An 18,985-nucleotide genomic window follows, 5' to 3' on the forward strand; every position below is an offset into this window, starting at 1 on the left:
AAAGGGTTCTCCTTTGGAGACAGCTGAAGAACCCTTTTGAAACTTTATGTTCTAAGAATGTGTATTTATGTGCAGTTCAGCTGACATGCTGGTAGCCTAGAACAAATGTTATGGAAGTGAATGTGCACTTTTCAGTTGGGTAGACTGCAACTAGGGAAAACACTGCCATAGCCTGTAGTAAAGCAAAAGCATTTATATCTTCAGAGATTCTCTAAATTAGGGGCCATCTCTGAAGCTATAGGACTGCAGACTGTCACAAATGTTTGCTTTTAATGACCTAGCAAATTCGATGACTTGGAGGTGAAATACAGTCTATCACATTCCTTTTTTCTTATTTTTTGAATCTGTATTTCATCACCTAACTAATAAAAACCTCAAATGGACCTGCTCCTGCAAAAGTTATTCGGGCTGGGTAAGCTGAAGTGGACTGGCCCATGTACCATTAGCCGGAGCTCATAGTAACATGATTCAGCCGGACTCGGGAAGAGCTCGACCCTCATGAAGTGTCCATATTAGCAAAAAATAGAATGTCATCATGATTCGCAGCCGTTTTTACCAAAATAGCCTGGAATCACTAGTATTTACTTCTAAACAAGACACATTTTAGGGGGGATTCTAAGAAAGCTACAATGTTGTTTGGTTTATTGCTTTAATAGTCACTGAGATTGTATTTGTTATCAATGCAAAATAGGCTACTTTGATGCATAACCTATACAGATGAGATCAAGGAACCAACCAATTTCAAAATGCCTGAAGGTACCACGTTCATCTGTACAACAATAGTACACAAGTATAAACACCATGGGACCACGCAGACGTCATACCGCTCAGGAAGGAGAGGCGTTCTGACTCCTAGAGATGAACGTACTTTGGTGCAAAACGTGCAAATCAATCCCAGAACAACAGCAAAGGACCTTGTGAAGATGCTAGAGGAAACAGGTACAAAAGTATCTATATCCACAGTAAAACGAGTCCTATATCGACATAACCTGAAAAGCCGCTCAGCAAGGAAGAAGCCACTGCTCCAAAACTGCCATAGAAAAGGCAGACTACGGTTTGCAACTGCACATGGGGACAAAGATCGTACTTTTTGGAGAAATGTCCTCTGGTCTGATGAAACAAAAATAGAACTGTTTGGCCATAAAGAGCATTGTTATGTTTGGAGGAAAAAGGGGGAGGCTTGCAAGCAAAAGAACACCATCCCAACCGTGAAGCCCGGGGGTGGCAGCATCATGTTGTGGGGGTGCTTTGCTGCAGGAGGGGCTGGTGCACTTCACATAAGAGATGGCATCATGAGGAAGGAAATGTATGTGGATATATTGAAGCAACATCTCAAGACATCAGGAAGTTAAAGCTTGGTCGCAAATGGGTCTTCCAAATGGACAGTAACCCCAGGCATACTTCCAAAGTTGTAGCAAAATGGCTTAAGTACAACAATGTCAAGGTATTGGAGTGGTCATCACAAAGCCCTGACCTCAATCCCATAGAAAATGTGTGGGCAGAACTGAAAAAGCACATACGAGCAAGAAGGCCTACAAACCTGACTCAGTTATACCAGCTCTGTCAGGAGGGATTGGCCAAAATTCACCCAACTTATTGTGGGAAACTTGTTGAAGGCTACCCAATATGTTTGAGCCAAGTTAAACAATTTAAAGGCAATGCTACCAAATACTAATTGAGTGTATGTAAACATCTGACACACTGGGAATGTTATGAAATAAACAAAAGCTGAAATAAATCCTTCTATCTACTATTATTCTGACATTTCACATTCTTAAAATAAAGTGGTGATCCTAACTGACCTAAGACAGGGACATTTTACTAGGATTAAATGTCAGGAATTGTGAAAAAAAATGAGTTTAAATGTAGTTGGCTAAAGTATATGTAAACTTCTGACTTCAACTGTATATAGATGAGATCAAGGAACCAAGCGATTTGCTGGTAAAATACACCTTCATTGACCCTTCCAAGTTCCGCCCTTTTGTGTCTCAGTAGGGTCAAATCCTTTCACTTATGAACGCTTCCCGGTTATATCAGCAGATCTATCACCATGGCTTCTGAAGCAGTGGCTGTGTTGCTGCTGGTCTTCTTGTCAGGATCTACCTTTGGGATAAAGCTGGAAGGAAATGGATACACAGACGTTCTGATTGCTATTAACCCAGTGGTACCTGAGAACCCACTGCTCATCGAGAGAATCAAGGTAAAGATTTTAACCCAACAGTTAGAGACAATTTGCTTCCATGTTACTTATTTTAGGTATACATATACAGCAGGGATCCCCAACTGGTGGTTTTATTTGGCCTCACAAAGTTTTCTGATCAAAAAATACAATCAAGTAATTATAAAATAAATAAATCATTGTTTCACATAAGAATGAGAAAAAAAATCTGAAAATGAAATCAGCTCCAAGTGATTTTAATTGAAGAAATCTGTTCCCAAGTATTCCCACACATAATAGAGAGAAACATGACTGTATACAAATGTCAGCAAGTTTTGAAATGATTATGTTTTAATCAAACATTATATCTGTTTAGGCTTCTTGCGGTCAATTTGCTGTCTACAATTGTTTTGTAATTATGTTGCGGCCCCCCCAATCATCCGCTCAAGAAACAATTGTCCCACGGCTGAATCTAGTTGATGATTCCTGGTATACAGCATTCACCTTTTACTCGCAAGTGCTTCAGTATGTTTGGATAAGTGATTTGGCTATAGATAAACCAAGAAGAAACACATTTGTTGTCAAATATTGTTCAATATACGTATATCATTTGTCTTTCAGGAAATGATGTGCAATGCGTCATCCGTACTCTTTACAGCCACTGAAGACAAATTCTACTTTGAAGAGATAACAATACTAGTGCCACCAAACTGGTCTCAAGGAGGCTATGGAAGAACAAAGACTGAAACCTATGAAAAAGTATGAATGTTATTGTTATAACCAACTGCAACAGATGAAGCTTACTGGCAATATTATTCAGACAGCATAGCATTTAAATGCTAAAAGGCTTTGTTCTCTATTTTAGGCCAAAATAATCATTAATGAGGAAAATCGTGCATATGGAGATCAACCTTACACCCTGCAGTATGGTCAATGTGGATCTGAGAGCCGGTACATTCATTTGACCACTAAATTCATCTTAGATGATGAACTCATTAAACTGTATGGACCCAGAGGTAAGAGGTACCACCGTAAACAGAAGTCTAAGTAATTTAAACACATAACAATTATTATTCTTTAAAATCATAAATAAATCATGAATAAATAAACAAGACTGAGTTTACAGTAGGCTCACAAGCTTATGGAATGGTTAAGAAAATGAATGACTTGTCTCTTAGGTAAAGTCCTTGTGCATGAATGGGCTCACCTGAGATGGGGAGTTTATGATGAATTTGATGACGGTCAGCCATTCTACAAGGGTGCACACAGTGATATTCAGGCAACTAGGTAACCTTGTCTCTTAAACTCTTTCCCCCTGTCCAGTCCTACACAGTAACAGTATAACTAATATCAGATCATGTACGACATTTGAAGAAACTGTACAGTTTTATTTTTACTTTTGTAAGAACCAGTTTCACATTCTTTGTGTATTCTCAACATTCTCTTACTATTTTCTAATTTCACAGATGTTCCCTAGAGCTTGATGGTAAAATTGTCAACAGAATTAACCACACAAATTGCACACACATTGACCCGAACAACAAGATATATCCACAGGACTGTGTGTTCTTAGCAGACAGCGAACAATGGGAGAATACTGCATCTTTAATGTCCTATCCAAGTTTACATAAGGTAAGTTATGATGATAAAGACAGTCTTAGAAACAAAGGTGCAATATAAGAACATAAAAGCGTTATTTCGACTGCCCTACATGGAATCCATGTAGAATCCTCTGGGGAAGGAATTCCCCAGAGGATTCTACATGGATTCTACATGGAACCCAAAATAGGGTTCTCCTATGGGAACAGCCGTAGAACCTTTTTGGAACCCGTTTTCTAAGAGTGTATACTGTCTTTCTCAGCTGCATCATTCTCAGTTTTGACTAACTTTGTTTATGTGCACACTCAAGGTTACAAGATTCTGCTCCAAAAAAACACACAACAGTGAGGCCCCTAATGCACAGAACAGGATGTGTGACAACAGAGATGTGATGGACGTTATTTTCACAAGCTCAGTGGATGCCAAAGCCAATGTCCAGCCTCTGAAAGGACCACATCCAGCACCTAGGTTCACTGTGATGCAGAGGGGACAGAGAGTTGTCTGTCTGGTCCTTGATGTTTCAGGAAGCATGCGTGTAAGTTACTGCTATATCAGTATAATTGTCTAGGGTAGCACAACTTAAAGCATTTATAATGGATTAGTAAATTGTTAATTCATCATTTATGAATCATTACTCAGTTCTTAAGGTATTTAATATAGGTCCTTATAAACCATTTACTAATCGTTTGGTTAGTCTTTTTACGTGGCCTCATCTAAAATGTGGGCTATTTATACTTTATAAATATTTTAAATGATTTGAGTGACCAGCGTAATTTATCACAAAAAAATGGACATGTCATTGGTAGACATTTGTCGGGTTCACCTAGGGGTCATGATAAGGGCTGTACCAAAATGTTTGATGAATTAGAAGAATTGATTATGCTTATGTTTTATTAATAGAAGGGGAGGGGTTATAAGACCACTCCCTCGTTACATTTAAAGGGTTTTAGACTACAGATGAACAATATATATATATTCATTACATAGTTTTAGAATTGTTCCACAGTTGTTTTCTCTCTCTCTCTCTCTTATAAAGAAGACCCCTCTTAGAAATGTGTGACAAACAGAACTCTGCAGGGGAGTGTGGGAGATAAGAGAGTAGTCAGACATTCCACAATAAATCAACTTTGAGAAGTGGACATTTATTACCTAGCTTTTAGATAACACTGAAACTCTATGTTTCTATAGCTATGGATGCATGGCCTTGGTCTCCGGAGTAGAAGGTAATGACGTAGTCAGTGACATCACTATGGCTGGACTTTGGTTTAATAAAACAACTTGAGACCATTTGTTTGATGCAGAACTTACTCGGAAACATGCGTGCTATGATGATGAATAATATATTGTATGTAATTATCCATTATTATTTATTTTGTGGAGTTATTATAAATTGTTACCGTGTCTAGTTTTCATTTCAATATTACAAATATTCTTTCTAGTAGTTACTGTTATTAAGGGTATGTACCCAGCCCTTCAGCATATGTCAGTGTTATCAATACATTAAAGTTTGTCTAACATCAGACTGCTCTAATGTTTACTTTTATAGGGCTCAAGAATATTGCAACAGCAACAAGCAGCATCTCTGTTCCTGACAACTATAGTAGAAGATCATTCATATGTTGGGATTGTAACATTCACAAAAGATGCCAAAACTTTTAAACCTTTAACTGTAATCCATGGTGAAGAATCAAGAACGCAACTTGTGAGATATTTGCCAAGTGAAGCTAATGGAGGCACTGACATTTGTAAAGGACTTAAAAATGGTTTTGAGGTAAATATACTACCACATATTTTTTTAAACCACCATGCAGTCTTTGTAATTGTATTTTTAAATCATCACTGTGTTTTAATTTAATGAAAATATCTCCAAAATACATCTGTAATTATTTACTTTTCTTTGGCCTCTGATCAAGTGACTGTTATAAAACAAAACATTCATTGGTCTATTATAATCAGATCACAATGTCAAATCAAATCAAATCCAATTTTATTTGTCACATATACATGGTTAGCAGATGTTAATGCGAGTGTAGCGAAATGCTTGTGCTTCTAGTTCCGACAATGCAGTAATAACCAACAAGTAATCTAACTAACAATTCCAAAACTACTGTCTTGTACACAGTGTAAGGGGATAAAGAATATGTACATAAGGATATATGAATGAGTGATGGTACAGAGCAGCATTGGCAAGATACAGTAGATGGTATCGAGTACAAAATATACATATGAGATGAGTATGTAAACAAAGTGGCTGACGTGGGGCAAAAGTTCCATCTCGCCTGAACTGGCTGAAATTCCAGCAATTCTTTTTTCAAACAGCATTTACAACAAAAGGGGCATTATTATAATTTTATTCTGACCTCATAGTTTGGAAATAACGTTAAAAAAATACAGGAAATCACCTTTTTAACTGCACTGCCCCTTGAAGATGTAATGCAAGTGTAGCCTACATGGGTCAGGTTGTTATGTTTGTTTACATCTTTTTATGTTTTCAAAAAAAAATCTATGTTGATTTTCAGGAGTTACGCAAAGACAATGGCAATACAATGGGAGATGAAATCATCCTTTTAACTGATGGGGAATCAGAATTAAATTGTGCGTCGGAGGTTAAAGAAAGTGGTGCCATTGTAAATACAATTGCTCTTGGACCAAGTGCAAACAAAGAGTTGAAAATGTTGTCAGAAATATCAGGTAAGGTTTAATCAAAGGACCATCATATTAAGAATATTTAACTCGCGGACGTTACATTGTCTTAGCTTTTAAAGGGACGACCCACTCAAAAACGATATTTGGGATTTTTCATTAGTCCACTGTTAATACTGTACAGTACCAAAATATTTTGCATGTCAGCGGTCAAGTTTTCAAGATATTGGACTTTCAAGAAGCAAAGTGTCACAGGCAACATCATCACGATGAAGCAAAAAGCATATTTTGGGACTGTATCAGCAGTAAATTTCCCCTTTAAGGCAGATGAGACAGTCACCATTTTCTTGCATACTCTTTTTAAATCTTTGTCAATTATCTTCATTCTGCTTGTTCTTATTTATGTTTCAGGTGGGAAATATTTCTATGCATCTGATAATCTGGATCAAACTGAACTTGTGAACGTCTTTGCTTCACTTACCACAACCAATGGCGATTTGACACATCAGACAATCTTGGTGAGATAGAAGTCATTATAAATGCTTATGAATGCTTTATAAATTATTGTATTTGTTACAAATTCTAAACAATTGTAATGCTTATAAAAACGTATAGATTATAAATGCTTACAAATAATTAAAAACGTTATTATTAGCTTATAGATTTGAAGTAATACCAAACATTCTAACAAATGTTTTTTTAATGAGATGTTTTTATTTTCCCTCTGTACCTTTTCCTTAACAGCTTGATAGTTCTGGAATGAAAAGGAAATGGAATTCTCAACGGGACTGTGTCTGTTGATCACACAATCGGGAATAAAACCACCTTTTTGGTGCTCCATGAAAGTCAGTCCCCGGAGGATATTGAAATAAAAAGCCCATCTGGACAAATCTACGATTTTATTGATTTTCAACATTCTTCTATTTCCAAAATGCACTCCTTAGTTATTCAAGGAACAGCTGAGGTATTGTTTTCCATGTCCTGTTGGTGAATATGTAAAGTGTTTTTGTTACTTTAATTGTATCATACTATCAATAATGATAAAGCGCCATATGCAGAGCCTTGTAAAAATATGAGTGTTGTTTTAACCCTATGCATTACTCTTGTGAATGTGATTAAGAACTAATGAACTACTCAACCCTTTCTGACTCATCTTAACAATTTCCTTATTGTTTTTTTCTAGACTGGAGATTGGACATATGCCATAAAAAATACACTGTCAGATCAGTATATAACAATAACAATAACAAGTTGTGCTGTCAGTGACGCCATACCTCCAGTCACGGTCAAGGCTCACATGAGCCAACAGTCCATTGATGGCAGCAAACCCATGTTGGTGTATGCAGAGGTCAACCAGAAAGGTGTTCCAGTGATTCTGGCAGATGTGATGGCCACACTGAAGTCTGATTCTGGGGACCAATATCAGCTGGAACTGCTGGATAATGGAGCAGGTCAGTTAGAACCATATTGGCGCAGGTCAGTTAGAGCCATGATGGAGCAATTCAGGTAGATCCATGATGGAGCAGGTCAGCTATAGCCATAATGGAGCAGGTCAGCTAGAGCCATAATGGCGCAGGTCAGTTAGAGTAATAATGGAGCAGGTCAGTTAGAGCCATGATGGAGCAGGTCAGCTAGAGCCATAATGGCGCAGGTCAGCTAGAGTAATAATGGAGCAGGTCAGTTAGAGCAATAATGGAGCAGGTCAGCTAGAGCAATAATGGCACAGGTCAGCTAGTGTAATAATGGCACAGGTCAGTCAGAGCAATAATGGAGCAGGTCAGTTAGAGCAATAATGGCGCAGGTCAGTTAGAGCCATGATGGAGCAAGTCAGGTAGATCCATGATGGAGCAGGTCAGCTAGAGCCATAATGGCACAGGTCAGTTAGAGCAATAATGGCGCAGGTCAGTTAGAGCAATAATGGCGCAGGTCAGTTAGAGCAATAATGGAGCAGGTCATTTAGAGCAATTATGGTGCAGGTCAGTTAGAGCAATAATGGCGCAGGTCAGTCAGAGCAATAATGGAGCAGCTCAGTTAGAGCCATAATGGAGCAGATCAGTTAGAGCAATAATGGAGCAGGTCAGTCACAGCAATAATGGCGCAGGTCAGTCAGAGCAATAATGGCGCAGGTCAGTTAGAGCAATAATGGAGCAGGTCAGTCACAGCAATAATGGAGCAGGTCAGTCAGAGAAATAATGGAGCAGATCAGTCACAGCAATAATGGCGCAGGTCAGTCAGAGCAATAATGGCGCAGGTCAGTTAGAGTAATAATGGAGCAGGTCAGTCACAGCAATAATGGAGCAGGTCAGTTAGAGCAATAATGGCACAGGTCAGTCAGAGCAATAATGGAGCAGGTCAGTTAGAGCCATAATGGAGCAGGTCAGTTTGAGCAATAATGGAGCAGGTCAGTCACAGCAATAATGGCGCAGGTCAGTCAGAGCAATAATGGAGCAGGTCAGTTAGAGCAATAATGGAGCAGGTCAGTCACAGCAATAATGGCGCAGGTCAGTCAGAGCAATAATGGCGCAGGTCAGTCAGAGCAATAATGGAGCAGGTCAGTCAGAGCAATAATGGCGCAGGTCAGTCAGAGAAATAATGGCGCAGGTCAGTCAGAGAAATAATGGCGCAGGTCAGTCAGAGAAATAATGGCGCAGGTCAGTCAGAGAAATAATGGCGCAGGTCAGTCAGAGCAATAATGGCGCAGGTCAGTTTGAGACATAATGGAGCAGGTCAGTCAGAGCAATAATGGCGCAGGTCAGTCAGAGCAATAATGGAGCAGGTCAGTCAGAGCAATAATGGCGCAGGTCAGTCAGAGAAATAATGGCGCAGGTCAGTCAGAGAAATAATGGCGCAGGTCAGTCAGAGAAATAATGGCGCAGGTCAGTCAGAGCAATAATGGCGCAGGTCAGTTTGAGACATAATGGAGAAGTAGCAGAATGGTAAAATACATGCATAACATGACTTTTTGGATTGTTATCCATTCCATCACTGTCTGAGATAATTTTTTAGATAGTCTGATTATACACATCTTTATTCCTTCCAGGTGCTGATGCTTTTAGAAATGATGGGATCTATTCCAGATATTTTACCACTTCTAAAAATGGAAGATACAACTTGAAAGTGAAAGTGCAGAGAAAAAACAAAGGCAAAAATAATGGACAAGTTAGATTGAAGAGACACAGTGTTGCCCCATATGTACCTGGTTATGTCATCCAAGGTAAATCTCTCAGTCTGCTGTTGTTTATCGGTGACAAGTTGAATGTTTTCACATTTTGAGTCTGTTGCAACGTGATTTCTAATGTTTTCATATTTCAAGTCTGTGAGTGCCGACGTAACATGAATGCGTGTAACTTATTGCCTGATTCCCTCTCCTCCAGGGAAAGTAGTGATGAACCCCCCAAAGCCCCCAGTCAGTGAGGATGACCTGCAGGCTGATGTGGGCAGCTTCACCAGGACAGCCATAGGAGAGAGCTTCTCAGTCAGTCTCCCACCTCGTGTCCCCCCTCCAAATTTCCCCCCTAACAAAATCACAGACCTGAATGCAGAGATAGAGGAGGACAAAGTGATGCTCACATGGACTGCACCTGGGGAAGACATGGATCAAGGCACGGGTACAGTACCTAATCTTTTTAAGTCTATTTGCATAACGTCTAGGGCTGGGCAGGTTTAATCGAATATCCGGACGGACGTTAGTATTCGATTACTTGAGTGAGAGTTCTTTAAAATATATATATATATGTAAGCCTGTCTTAACAATGAAAAAGTTTGTCTAAATTAAATTTAATTATCCTTGTGACATTTTTACCTACAAGGATATACCATAACACATGCCGGGGATAAAGCTCTGGCCCCATAACGCCCACATCAGGACAAATTGGACACATTGCCCTAGGATTAGCTACTTCTGTACTCATTACTCATAGCACTTTGTCCTCCAACAGTCTTTACCATTCGGCCATCAGATTTGCCACCAATGCTCCTTATAGGACACATCACTACACTCTATACTCCTCTGTAAACTAGTCATCTCTTTATACCCATCGCAAGACCCACTGGTTGATGCTTATTTATTAAACCCTCTTATGCCTCACTCCCCCCTATCTGAGATATCTACTGCAGGCCTCATCCTCCACATACAACACCTGTTCTGCCAGTCATATTCTGTTAAAGGTCCCCAAAGCATACACATCCCTGTGTTGCTGGACTTTTCAGTTCACTGCAGCTAGCGACTGGAACGAGCTGCAACAAACACTCAAACTGGACAGTGTTATCTCAATCTCTTCATTCAAAGTCTCAATCATGGACGCTCTTACTGACAGTTATGGATGCTTTGTGTGATGTATTGTTGTCTCTGCCTTCTTGCCCTTTGCACTGTCGCCTGTGCTCAATAATGTTTGTACCATGTTTTGTGCTGCTACCATGTTGTGTTGCTGCCATGTTGTTGCTCTGTTGCTGCCTTGATATGTTGTTGTCTTAGGTCTCTCTTTATGTAGTGTTGTCTCTCTTGTCGTGATGTGTTTTTTGTCCTATATATATATCCATATATACAGTGGGGAGAACGAGTATTTGATATACTGCCAATTTTGCAGGTTTTCCTACTTACAAAGCATGTAGAGGTCTGTAATTTTTATCATAGGTACACTTCAACTGTGAGAGACGGATATATATATATATACAAGATATACAAGATATCTGCCATACAATACTACGACCAGACAGATTCTAAAAAGGACAAGGGCGATCTCTGCTGGGCAAACCAGTCTTCCATCTTCGACCCATTTATCGAAGCGCAGCTCAGTGTAAATATATATCTTGCAATTTCCTTTTCCGAATGGGCAGTTATTAGAATGCATAGGATTCTGTATTTACGTTAGCATAGCTTTTCAAGGTCCGATAGAGACCCAATCCCCTTTGTACCTCAGTATGCATATAATTGGTACCATTGGAAAGAAAACCCATTGAAGTTAGTAAAACAATTATAATAATGTAGGAGAATAATAAATATAATAAATATAACACAGAATAAATATAACACAATAGATACAGTAGGAGAAAATCCAAAGAAAAAAGCAACCTGAAATGTTTTTTTTTTGAGAGACCATGCTCTTATAATGGCAAGTATAGCAGCATACTGATTTCTAGCTCCCGGGTTGCAATTTCTATGGCTTCCACAGGGTGTCAGCAGTCTATGTTCAAGGTTTCAGACTTGTAACTTCCAAAATGAATAAGAAATATCAGTTTTACTACAGGGACACAGTCTTGGAAATTCTTGTTTGGGTGCGCCATGAAGGCAAGATGCACCTGCCAAAAATCAGTTTCCTATTGAACATACTTTTTTCCATAAGAAATATTATAGTTTGATTACATTTTAGGGTATCTGAGGAGTAAATAGAAACATATTTTGACTTGTTGAAACAAAGTTCAGAGGTAGATTTACTCAAAATCGATGGATTACTCAAATTGATGACGCCAACTAAACAGGCTTTTTGGGATATAAAGAAGGATTTTATCTAACAAAACAACACTACATGTTATAGCTGGGACCCTTTGGATGACAAATCAGAGGAAGAATTTCAAAAAGTAAGTGAATATTTAAATCGCTATTTGTGATTTTATGAAACCTATGCCGGTGGAAAAATATTTTGATGTGGGGCGCCATCCTCAAACAATCACATGGCATGCTTTTGCTGTAATAGCTACTGTAAATCGGTCAGTGTAGTTAGATTAACAAGAATTTAAGCTTTCAACCGATATAAGACACTTGTATGTACCTCAATGTTTAATATCCATAATATGTATGATTATTTATTTGAATTGCTCGCCCTCCAGTTTCACCGGAAGTTGTCCTGCTGCTACCACTCCAGTGTTGCTTTAGCAGTATGCTTAGGGTCATTGTCCTGCTGGAAGGTGAACCTCCGTCCCAGTCTCAAATCTCTGGAAGACTGAAACAGGTTTCCCTCAAGAATTTCCCTGTATTTAGCCCCATCCATCATTCCTTCAATTCTGACCAGTTTCCCAGTCAATGTCGATGAAAAACATCCCCACAGCATGGGATGGGGGTTCTTGGGGTGATGAGAGGTGTTGGGTTTGTGCCAGACATAGCATTTTCCTTGATGGCCATAATGCTTCATTTTAGTCTCATCTGACCAGAGTACCTTCTTCCATATGTTTGGTGTCTCCAAAATGCCTTTTGGTGTTTGCTTATTTTTTTCTTTAAGTAATGGCTTTTTTTCTGGCCACTCTTCCGTAAAGCCCAGCTCTGTGGAGTGTACGACCTAAAGTAATCCTATGGACAGATACTTCGATCTCAGGGTTATCTTTGGTCTCTTTGTTGCCTCTCTAATTAATGCCCTCCTTGCCTGGTCCGTTAGTTTTGGTGGGCGGCCCTCTCTTGGTAGGTTTGTTGTGGTGCCATAATCTTTCTATTTATAAATAATGGATTTAATATTTTTTATTACCCAACCCTGATCTGTATTTCTCCACAACTTTCTGCCTGACCTGTTTGGAGAGCTCCTTGGTCTTCATGGTGCTGCTTGTTTGGTGGTGCCCCTTGCTTAGTGTTGTTAAAGACTCTGGGGCCTTTCCGAACAGGTGTATATATACTGAGATCATGTGACAGATCATGTGACACTTAGATTGCACACATGTGGACTTTATTTGACTAATTATGTGACTACTGGAGGTAATTGTTGCACCAGATCTTATTTTGGGGCTTCATAGCAAAGGGGTTGAATACATATGCACGCACCACTTTTCCGTTTGAATTTGTTTTGAATTTCACTTCACCAATTTGGACTATTTTGTGTATGTCCAATACATGCAATCCAAATTTTAAAAATGACATGTTGTAACGCAACAGAATCGTAAAATCGCCAAGGGGGATGAATACTTTTGCAAGCCACAGTATAGTTTCCAGCTACAATAGTAATTTACAACATTAACAATGTCTACACTGTATTTCTGATCAATTTGATGTTATTTTAAATGGACACAAAAATGTGCTTTTCTTTCAAAAACAAGGATATTTCTATGCGACCCCAAACTTTTGAACGGTAGTGTATATTTTTTTGTGTACATGTATTTAATCCCTTATTTTTGGCACTGAACAGTCTCCATATATACTGTACTTCCATTCATTTTTTTTCAACTGATACCAGGGGACCTTTAGACGAGTCCCGTGAGGCCTGTGGGCATCCTAGAGCAAAACAACCAACATGTACGTGTTCATGAGAGTTTGTAGCCTTCAGTGTGTAGCCCAAACTGTTTGGACGCTACAGACAAAAGTTAGCTGTACCTACTTCAGACGTGTCACAAGACGCTTGTGGAGGTCATAGAGCAAAACAGAGATCTCCATCGTGTTTGTGAGAGTAGGCCAAACCGTTCGGACACTACCGGCAATTTTGTGAGAAGACCAATTTTCGGGATGTCTCATGGCCTGACAAACATAGCTCTAACTCTACCACCTTTTACCGCAGATGCAGAAGTACGACATCGACACAGTGGTGGATTGAGACACGTCTAATGCAAAAAATATATATCTAGCTTAAACGGACATATTTTTATGGGGATGTTTTTATTATGCTAATTAGATTGCAGCGGGGGCGCCGACATCTAATATTTGGGGTTAATAGTTTTTCTGAACCATAAATAACTGGTTAGCTTGACTCATATCCTTGAGAATGTGTGCCAAATTTCATCACTCTAAGTCAAACAGATCAATAAATATAAATATGTGCCTATTGTTGTGACACCGTGTGTTCGATCTGAATGGGCTTGCTTTATGTTAAGGCTTGACAGTGTTTGGAACATGTGACAATATGAATAACCATGTCTGATTTATATGCATTCATGTGCTAAGTCACACCCACCTGAATATTTATTGGTCACTAGTGGCCATGGTGTTTGAGAAAATAGTCTGGAAAACATAGCGTTTAGAGACCTTGTTCCATAGATGCTATTTATTTCATCCAGATCAGAAAAGTGGTTCTGGAGATCTGTTATGTTTTTCAAAAATTAAAAATGGCTGAAAATCCATCATGGCGGACCTTATGGGGTATATTTGCTCTTATTTATGACTCCAGATCACACGGGATAAGAGGTGTGACCTTTACATTTCTGCATTTGAAATCAATTGTTATAGCGCCACCATATGGCGAATATGCATGGCATTGCATGACAGGGTGTGGCCCTTTACCATCATGCAATGTTGCAACCTTCTAAGCCTTATCTTCTCACGAGATTTAGCATTTTAATTTGGCATTACAGGAAAGGCAGCCCTGATATCGGTATGCTATTTTCCATACTTTAAATAGTAATTCCAGGCGCTCACCTTACAGAGTTTCCACAATACCTGACACAGATCAATGCAAAACACTTTTTGTAACATAATCAGTTCCTTCATGGCAAAAAATCTGACTTCTCTTTCACTGTTGATGTTAGCCAAACTACCTCAAAAAAGCTGCTGCTAACTTTTACTATGTGCATTTGCGCCATTCTGATTGGTCAATAGTGAATAGGATTTTTTTATAAAAACATTTATTTATGTTTTTAAATTTCAACTGTTCGGATTTCTGAAAAAATGTCATGATATTAGTCAAATCATTTCAAATGTCTATCCGTACTAATTATCATCATCATGAACATACTGATCCTGAAATCATTATTTACCATAACACTTTCTAGATGAGATCAGACATTTGCATTGAATAACCATGTGTGAATCTCATGAATATGTGTTATAACCTACATTTTCCCTTTCCACTTTGTCCTGCTTCATTTCTTTCAGCTGATTCCTATGAGATCAGAGTCATGGACTTGGAAGCCCTGAGAGGAAATTTCAGTGGAGCACATCTAATGAACACCTCCGACATCCGACCACTAGAGGCAGGCTCTACAGAGGAATACTCCTTCCTTTCCAGTTACATCATCAATGCTGAACCCGAGACGGTCATGTTCTTTGCTGTACGTTCTTGTGACAAGGATTCTCTGATGTCTGACATGTCTAATGTTGCTAAAGCCACAAAAATTTGACCATTTGTTCCAACTACAACTACGCCTACGATATCACAATATCCAAGTCCAAACCTAAAGCGGTCCTCTGGATCAAATGTAGTAGCAGTGGTTCTATCAGTCTTTGGTACTGCTGCAGTCATTATTGCTGTGCTAGTTGTAAGCAGGATGTGACTCAACAGACCCGGGAACACTCCCAACTACACAGAGACACAGGTCTCTACAAGCTTTCTGTAACAATTAACAGCACGAATACATCCATGGGCTTATCAACACTAAAGATAATTGTATAATTAATCTAACATTCCTTTCTGAAAAACAATGGCAACGCGAGCTATTCTCTCTCTGAATTTGAAAGCTATTACCCTTTCCAAAGGCAAGACAGAATTGTATTTACTGAGAAGACAGAGCAAAATGTGCCATCCATCATGGTAATCGCCCCAGTCATTTACTGGCTAACAAACTACGCAGTAATGACCAATTAGTTGATATAGCAACTTCTGAATCTGAAACAGCGGAATTACTATCAGAACCCAAATGAATCAAAGATTCTCCTTCTTCTCCTTCTACTCCCCCTGAGGTCTATTTTAAATATTGGAATCAATTAGGTTCACTTTTGCTCGAAATAACTAACATTTGGGAAGGTGAATGAAGCACAAATGTCGGCTTATAATTGTAAAGTAAGGATACCACTCAGTGTCCTGACTCTCGCCCCCATCTTTGATAAACATAGATATTTAATTGTTTTCCAAAATGTTGTCATCCCGTCTCGAGACTTTCTTTCCCAAATTGGTTTGTTAAAGCGGGTTTGTTAAAAAACGTTAATCCACGGACAATCGCCAGCGCCTGTTACATGTCAACAATGCTTCAAAAGAAACAACAGCTCCTTGGGCTGTTTTATCTCTTGATGCAGAAAAAGCTTTGATAGACTTGACTGTTAATGCCTCTGGTCGATCTTGGAACATATGGGAATTGGCTCTAATTTCATTAACATGATTAGAATACTATATGCCAATCTCTCAGCCATAGTTATAACAGGTAATATCTGCTCTGCTCTGTTCAAAATCACTTGAAGCAGCAGACAATGCTGTCTGAGTTCTTTATGGAACCCCTGGCCCAGGAAAATCATCAATCGAAGGAAATAACACGAACTTCTCTAAAAGCTACTGATCACTTAATCTCATTATACACGGATGACATTTTACTATACTGCTGTGGAAACAATTAAGAGACCATGGCAAAATTATCAGTTTCTCTGGTTTTACTATTTATAGGTTAGTGTTTGGGTAAAATTAACATTTTCGTTTTTATTCTATAAACTACTGACAACGTTTCTCCCAAATTCCAAATAAAAATATTGTCATTTAGAGCATTTATTTAAAGAAAAGAGGAAGATGGATGGTCACAAGCCATCAAACAAAGCAGAGCTGCTAGAATTTCTGCGCCAGGAGTGGAATAAAGTCACCCAACATCAATGTGAAAGGCTGGTGGAGAGAATGCCAAGGCACATGAAAGCTGTGATTAAAATCAGGGTTATTCCACCAAATATTGACTTCTGAACTCTTTAAAACATTAGTATTGTGTTGTTAAAAAATGAACCTTAACTTATTTTCTTTGCATTATTCCAGGTCTGACAACATTGCCCCTTTTTTGTTTTTTGACCAGTTGTCATTTTCTGCAAAAAAATGCTCGAAATGACAATATTTTTATTTGGAATTTGGGAGAAACGTTGTCAGTAGTTTATAGAATGAAACAAAATGTTTGTTTTACCCAAACACATACCTACCTATAAGTAGTAAAACCAGAGAAGCTGATCATTTTGCCATGGTCTCATAATCTTAACCAGAGCTGTATATAGATTAACATTGTATCGCAATCATTCCTAAATGCATTGAAGAATATAGAATAATTTAACTTCATCCCAAATTATTAAATGTATCTAACCAAATCATCCCTACTGCCTCTCAAGACCCCGACGGAGAACTCAGTCTTTAGTTATTGAATCCCAATCATTGCCCATTTTAAATATGTGAGTAGATATATTTCCTCCTAAGATAAAACCATTGCAAGAAGCTTTAACGGAACGCTCAAATCAATTAAAATCCAGCCTCAGTAGATGGACTAACATCCCAGTTGCTTTAACTGGCAGAATATCTATTGTCAAAATGAATATATTGCCAAGCGTGAATTTCTGTAGTTCAATTCTTCCCGTCTCTCCATTCTGGCTATTGGGATACAATTCATAGTGCTGTTTCAAAATGCAAATGGAAAAGCAAGTGATCCTGGATTTTGTTTGAATTACGAAGAGGGAGTCTTTCCTACGTCTTGTACTACTTTCCAACTTTCCCGGGCACGAGCATTTCGCCCCATCCTAAATTGGTGTAACTGGGAATCAAAATGTCATGCCTATAATACAATATTTCACAATAATGCCTTGCGATCTGGAACAGAATATAGAAAAATATGACCTTGGCATCCCGTAATCTGAACCATCAATTTATACATGTAAAGGTTGTTCAAAGACTGCATTAAACATCGAGGAAACGTTTCACGATGAAATTGGTCCCAACTGTTCACTGTGTTCCCTACAAGCAACAGTGACAAGCAACCATAGTTGCTGGGAGGCTGTATGGGCAGTGGCTTGTTTGATGGGAAGTAGCATACTTATTTGTGTTTATTTTCCTTTACATACTAAATGTCATAATGATCAATACTTTGTATTTATGTGCCTTTATTTTTGAGTGTCAGGCTACAGGTAAAGACGATATGAACTGAACCGCCCCACTCTACTTCTCTCTTTTCATTATAGTCATAATGTTTGTAACTTGTTGTCATCATATTCATGCCATTTTTTTAAATGTTATATTCTTTCAGGACAAACACATTAACATCTTGCATGCTTTGATTTTTTTAGATGTACTTGCTTAGTTAAACCACAGGATGGCAGTCAAGTACCAGCATTAGCTTTTCTTCACTGTCTTTTGTCTGTCTGGTCTGGTGCTTTACTATTGGGATCATGTCATGATGTGGGCATATTTAAAACTTTTACGAATGAAACTGGCTACTCTTCTACCATTATATTGTTTTACTGTGATTGAAAGGGGTCTGTTCAAGGTCTTAATAAAAGGCCTATTTTACACTCACACATTCATTCGTTTAAATTCATGTATTCTACTCTCATGACTTCACATTTAACACTCATTCCACATAATTTTGTGATAAGTCGAATTGATAAATAAAAATCGTATAATTTGATAAAGGAAGTGACTTTGTAATCTTTTGTTGTCTTGACCAGTTGATGTCAGGATTTCATTCCCAGAATTTCAAACAGAAGCCATCAAAAGTATGTGTATGTACATGATACAATTCATGATTTTAACACCAACTAATCTAGCATCATCCAACACAATGCAAAGATTCTCCTTTCTGTGGTCTTTGACTTAAGGTGATTTTCCTATAAGACCAGGGTTTACTGAGACTGTTCTATTCCTTTGCCTTGTGAATCATCTCAGGTATTTCCCTCAAACATGTCTTTGAAACTAATGACGTCATCTAGCGTTTAGGAGCGTCAGTAACCTA

The 18,985-nt window shown here is 38.5% G+C and overlaps 1 protein-coding gene across 1 annotated transcript; it reads left to right on the top strand.

Moving 5' to 3' along the window:
* Positions 1-2,014: 2,014 nt before the first annotated feature.
* On the top strand, positions 2,015-18,659 carry LOC118964732 (calcium-activated chloride channel regulator 1-like). Its single transcript, XM_036979075.1, has 14 exons — positions 2,015-2,200; positions 2,780-2,917; positions 3,024-3,174; positions 3,337-3,445; positions 3,625-3,790; positions 4,068-4,292; positions 5,304-5,528; positions 6,277-6,448; positions 6,812-6,918; positions 7,170-7,364; positions 7,584-7,851; positions 9,441-9,614; positions 9,775-10,008; positions 15,183-18,659. The coding sequence occupies exons 1-14, from the start codon at positions 2,051-2,053 to the stop codon at positions 15,425-15,427; spliced, it is 2,559 nt and encodes an 852-aa protein (XP_036834970.1). The 5' UTR covers positions 2,015-2,050; the 3' UTR covers positions 15,428-18,659.
* The last annotated feature ends 326 nt before the right edge of the window (positions 18,660-18,985 follow it).

Source organism: Oncorhynchus mykiss, chromosome 5, assembly GCF_013265735.2.
Source record: "Oncorhynchus mykiss isolate Arlee chromosome 5, USDA_OmykA_1.1, whole genome shotgun sequence".
In the NCBI taxonomy this organism is placed as follows: Eukaryota; Metazoa; Chordata; class Actinopteri; order Salmoniformes; family Salmonidae; genus Oncorhynchus; species Oncorhynchus mykiss.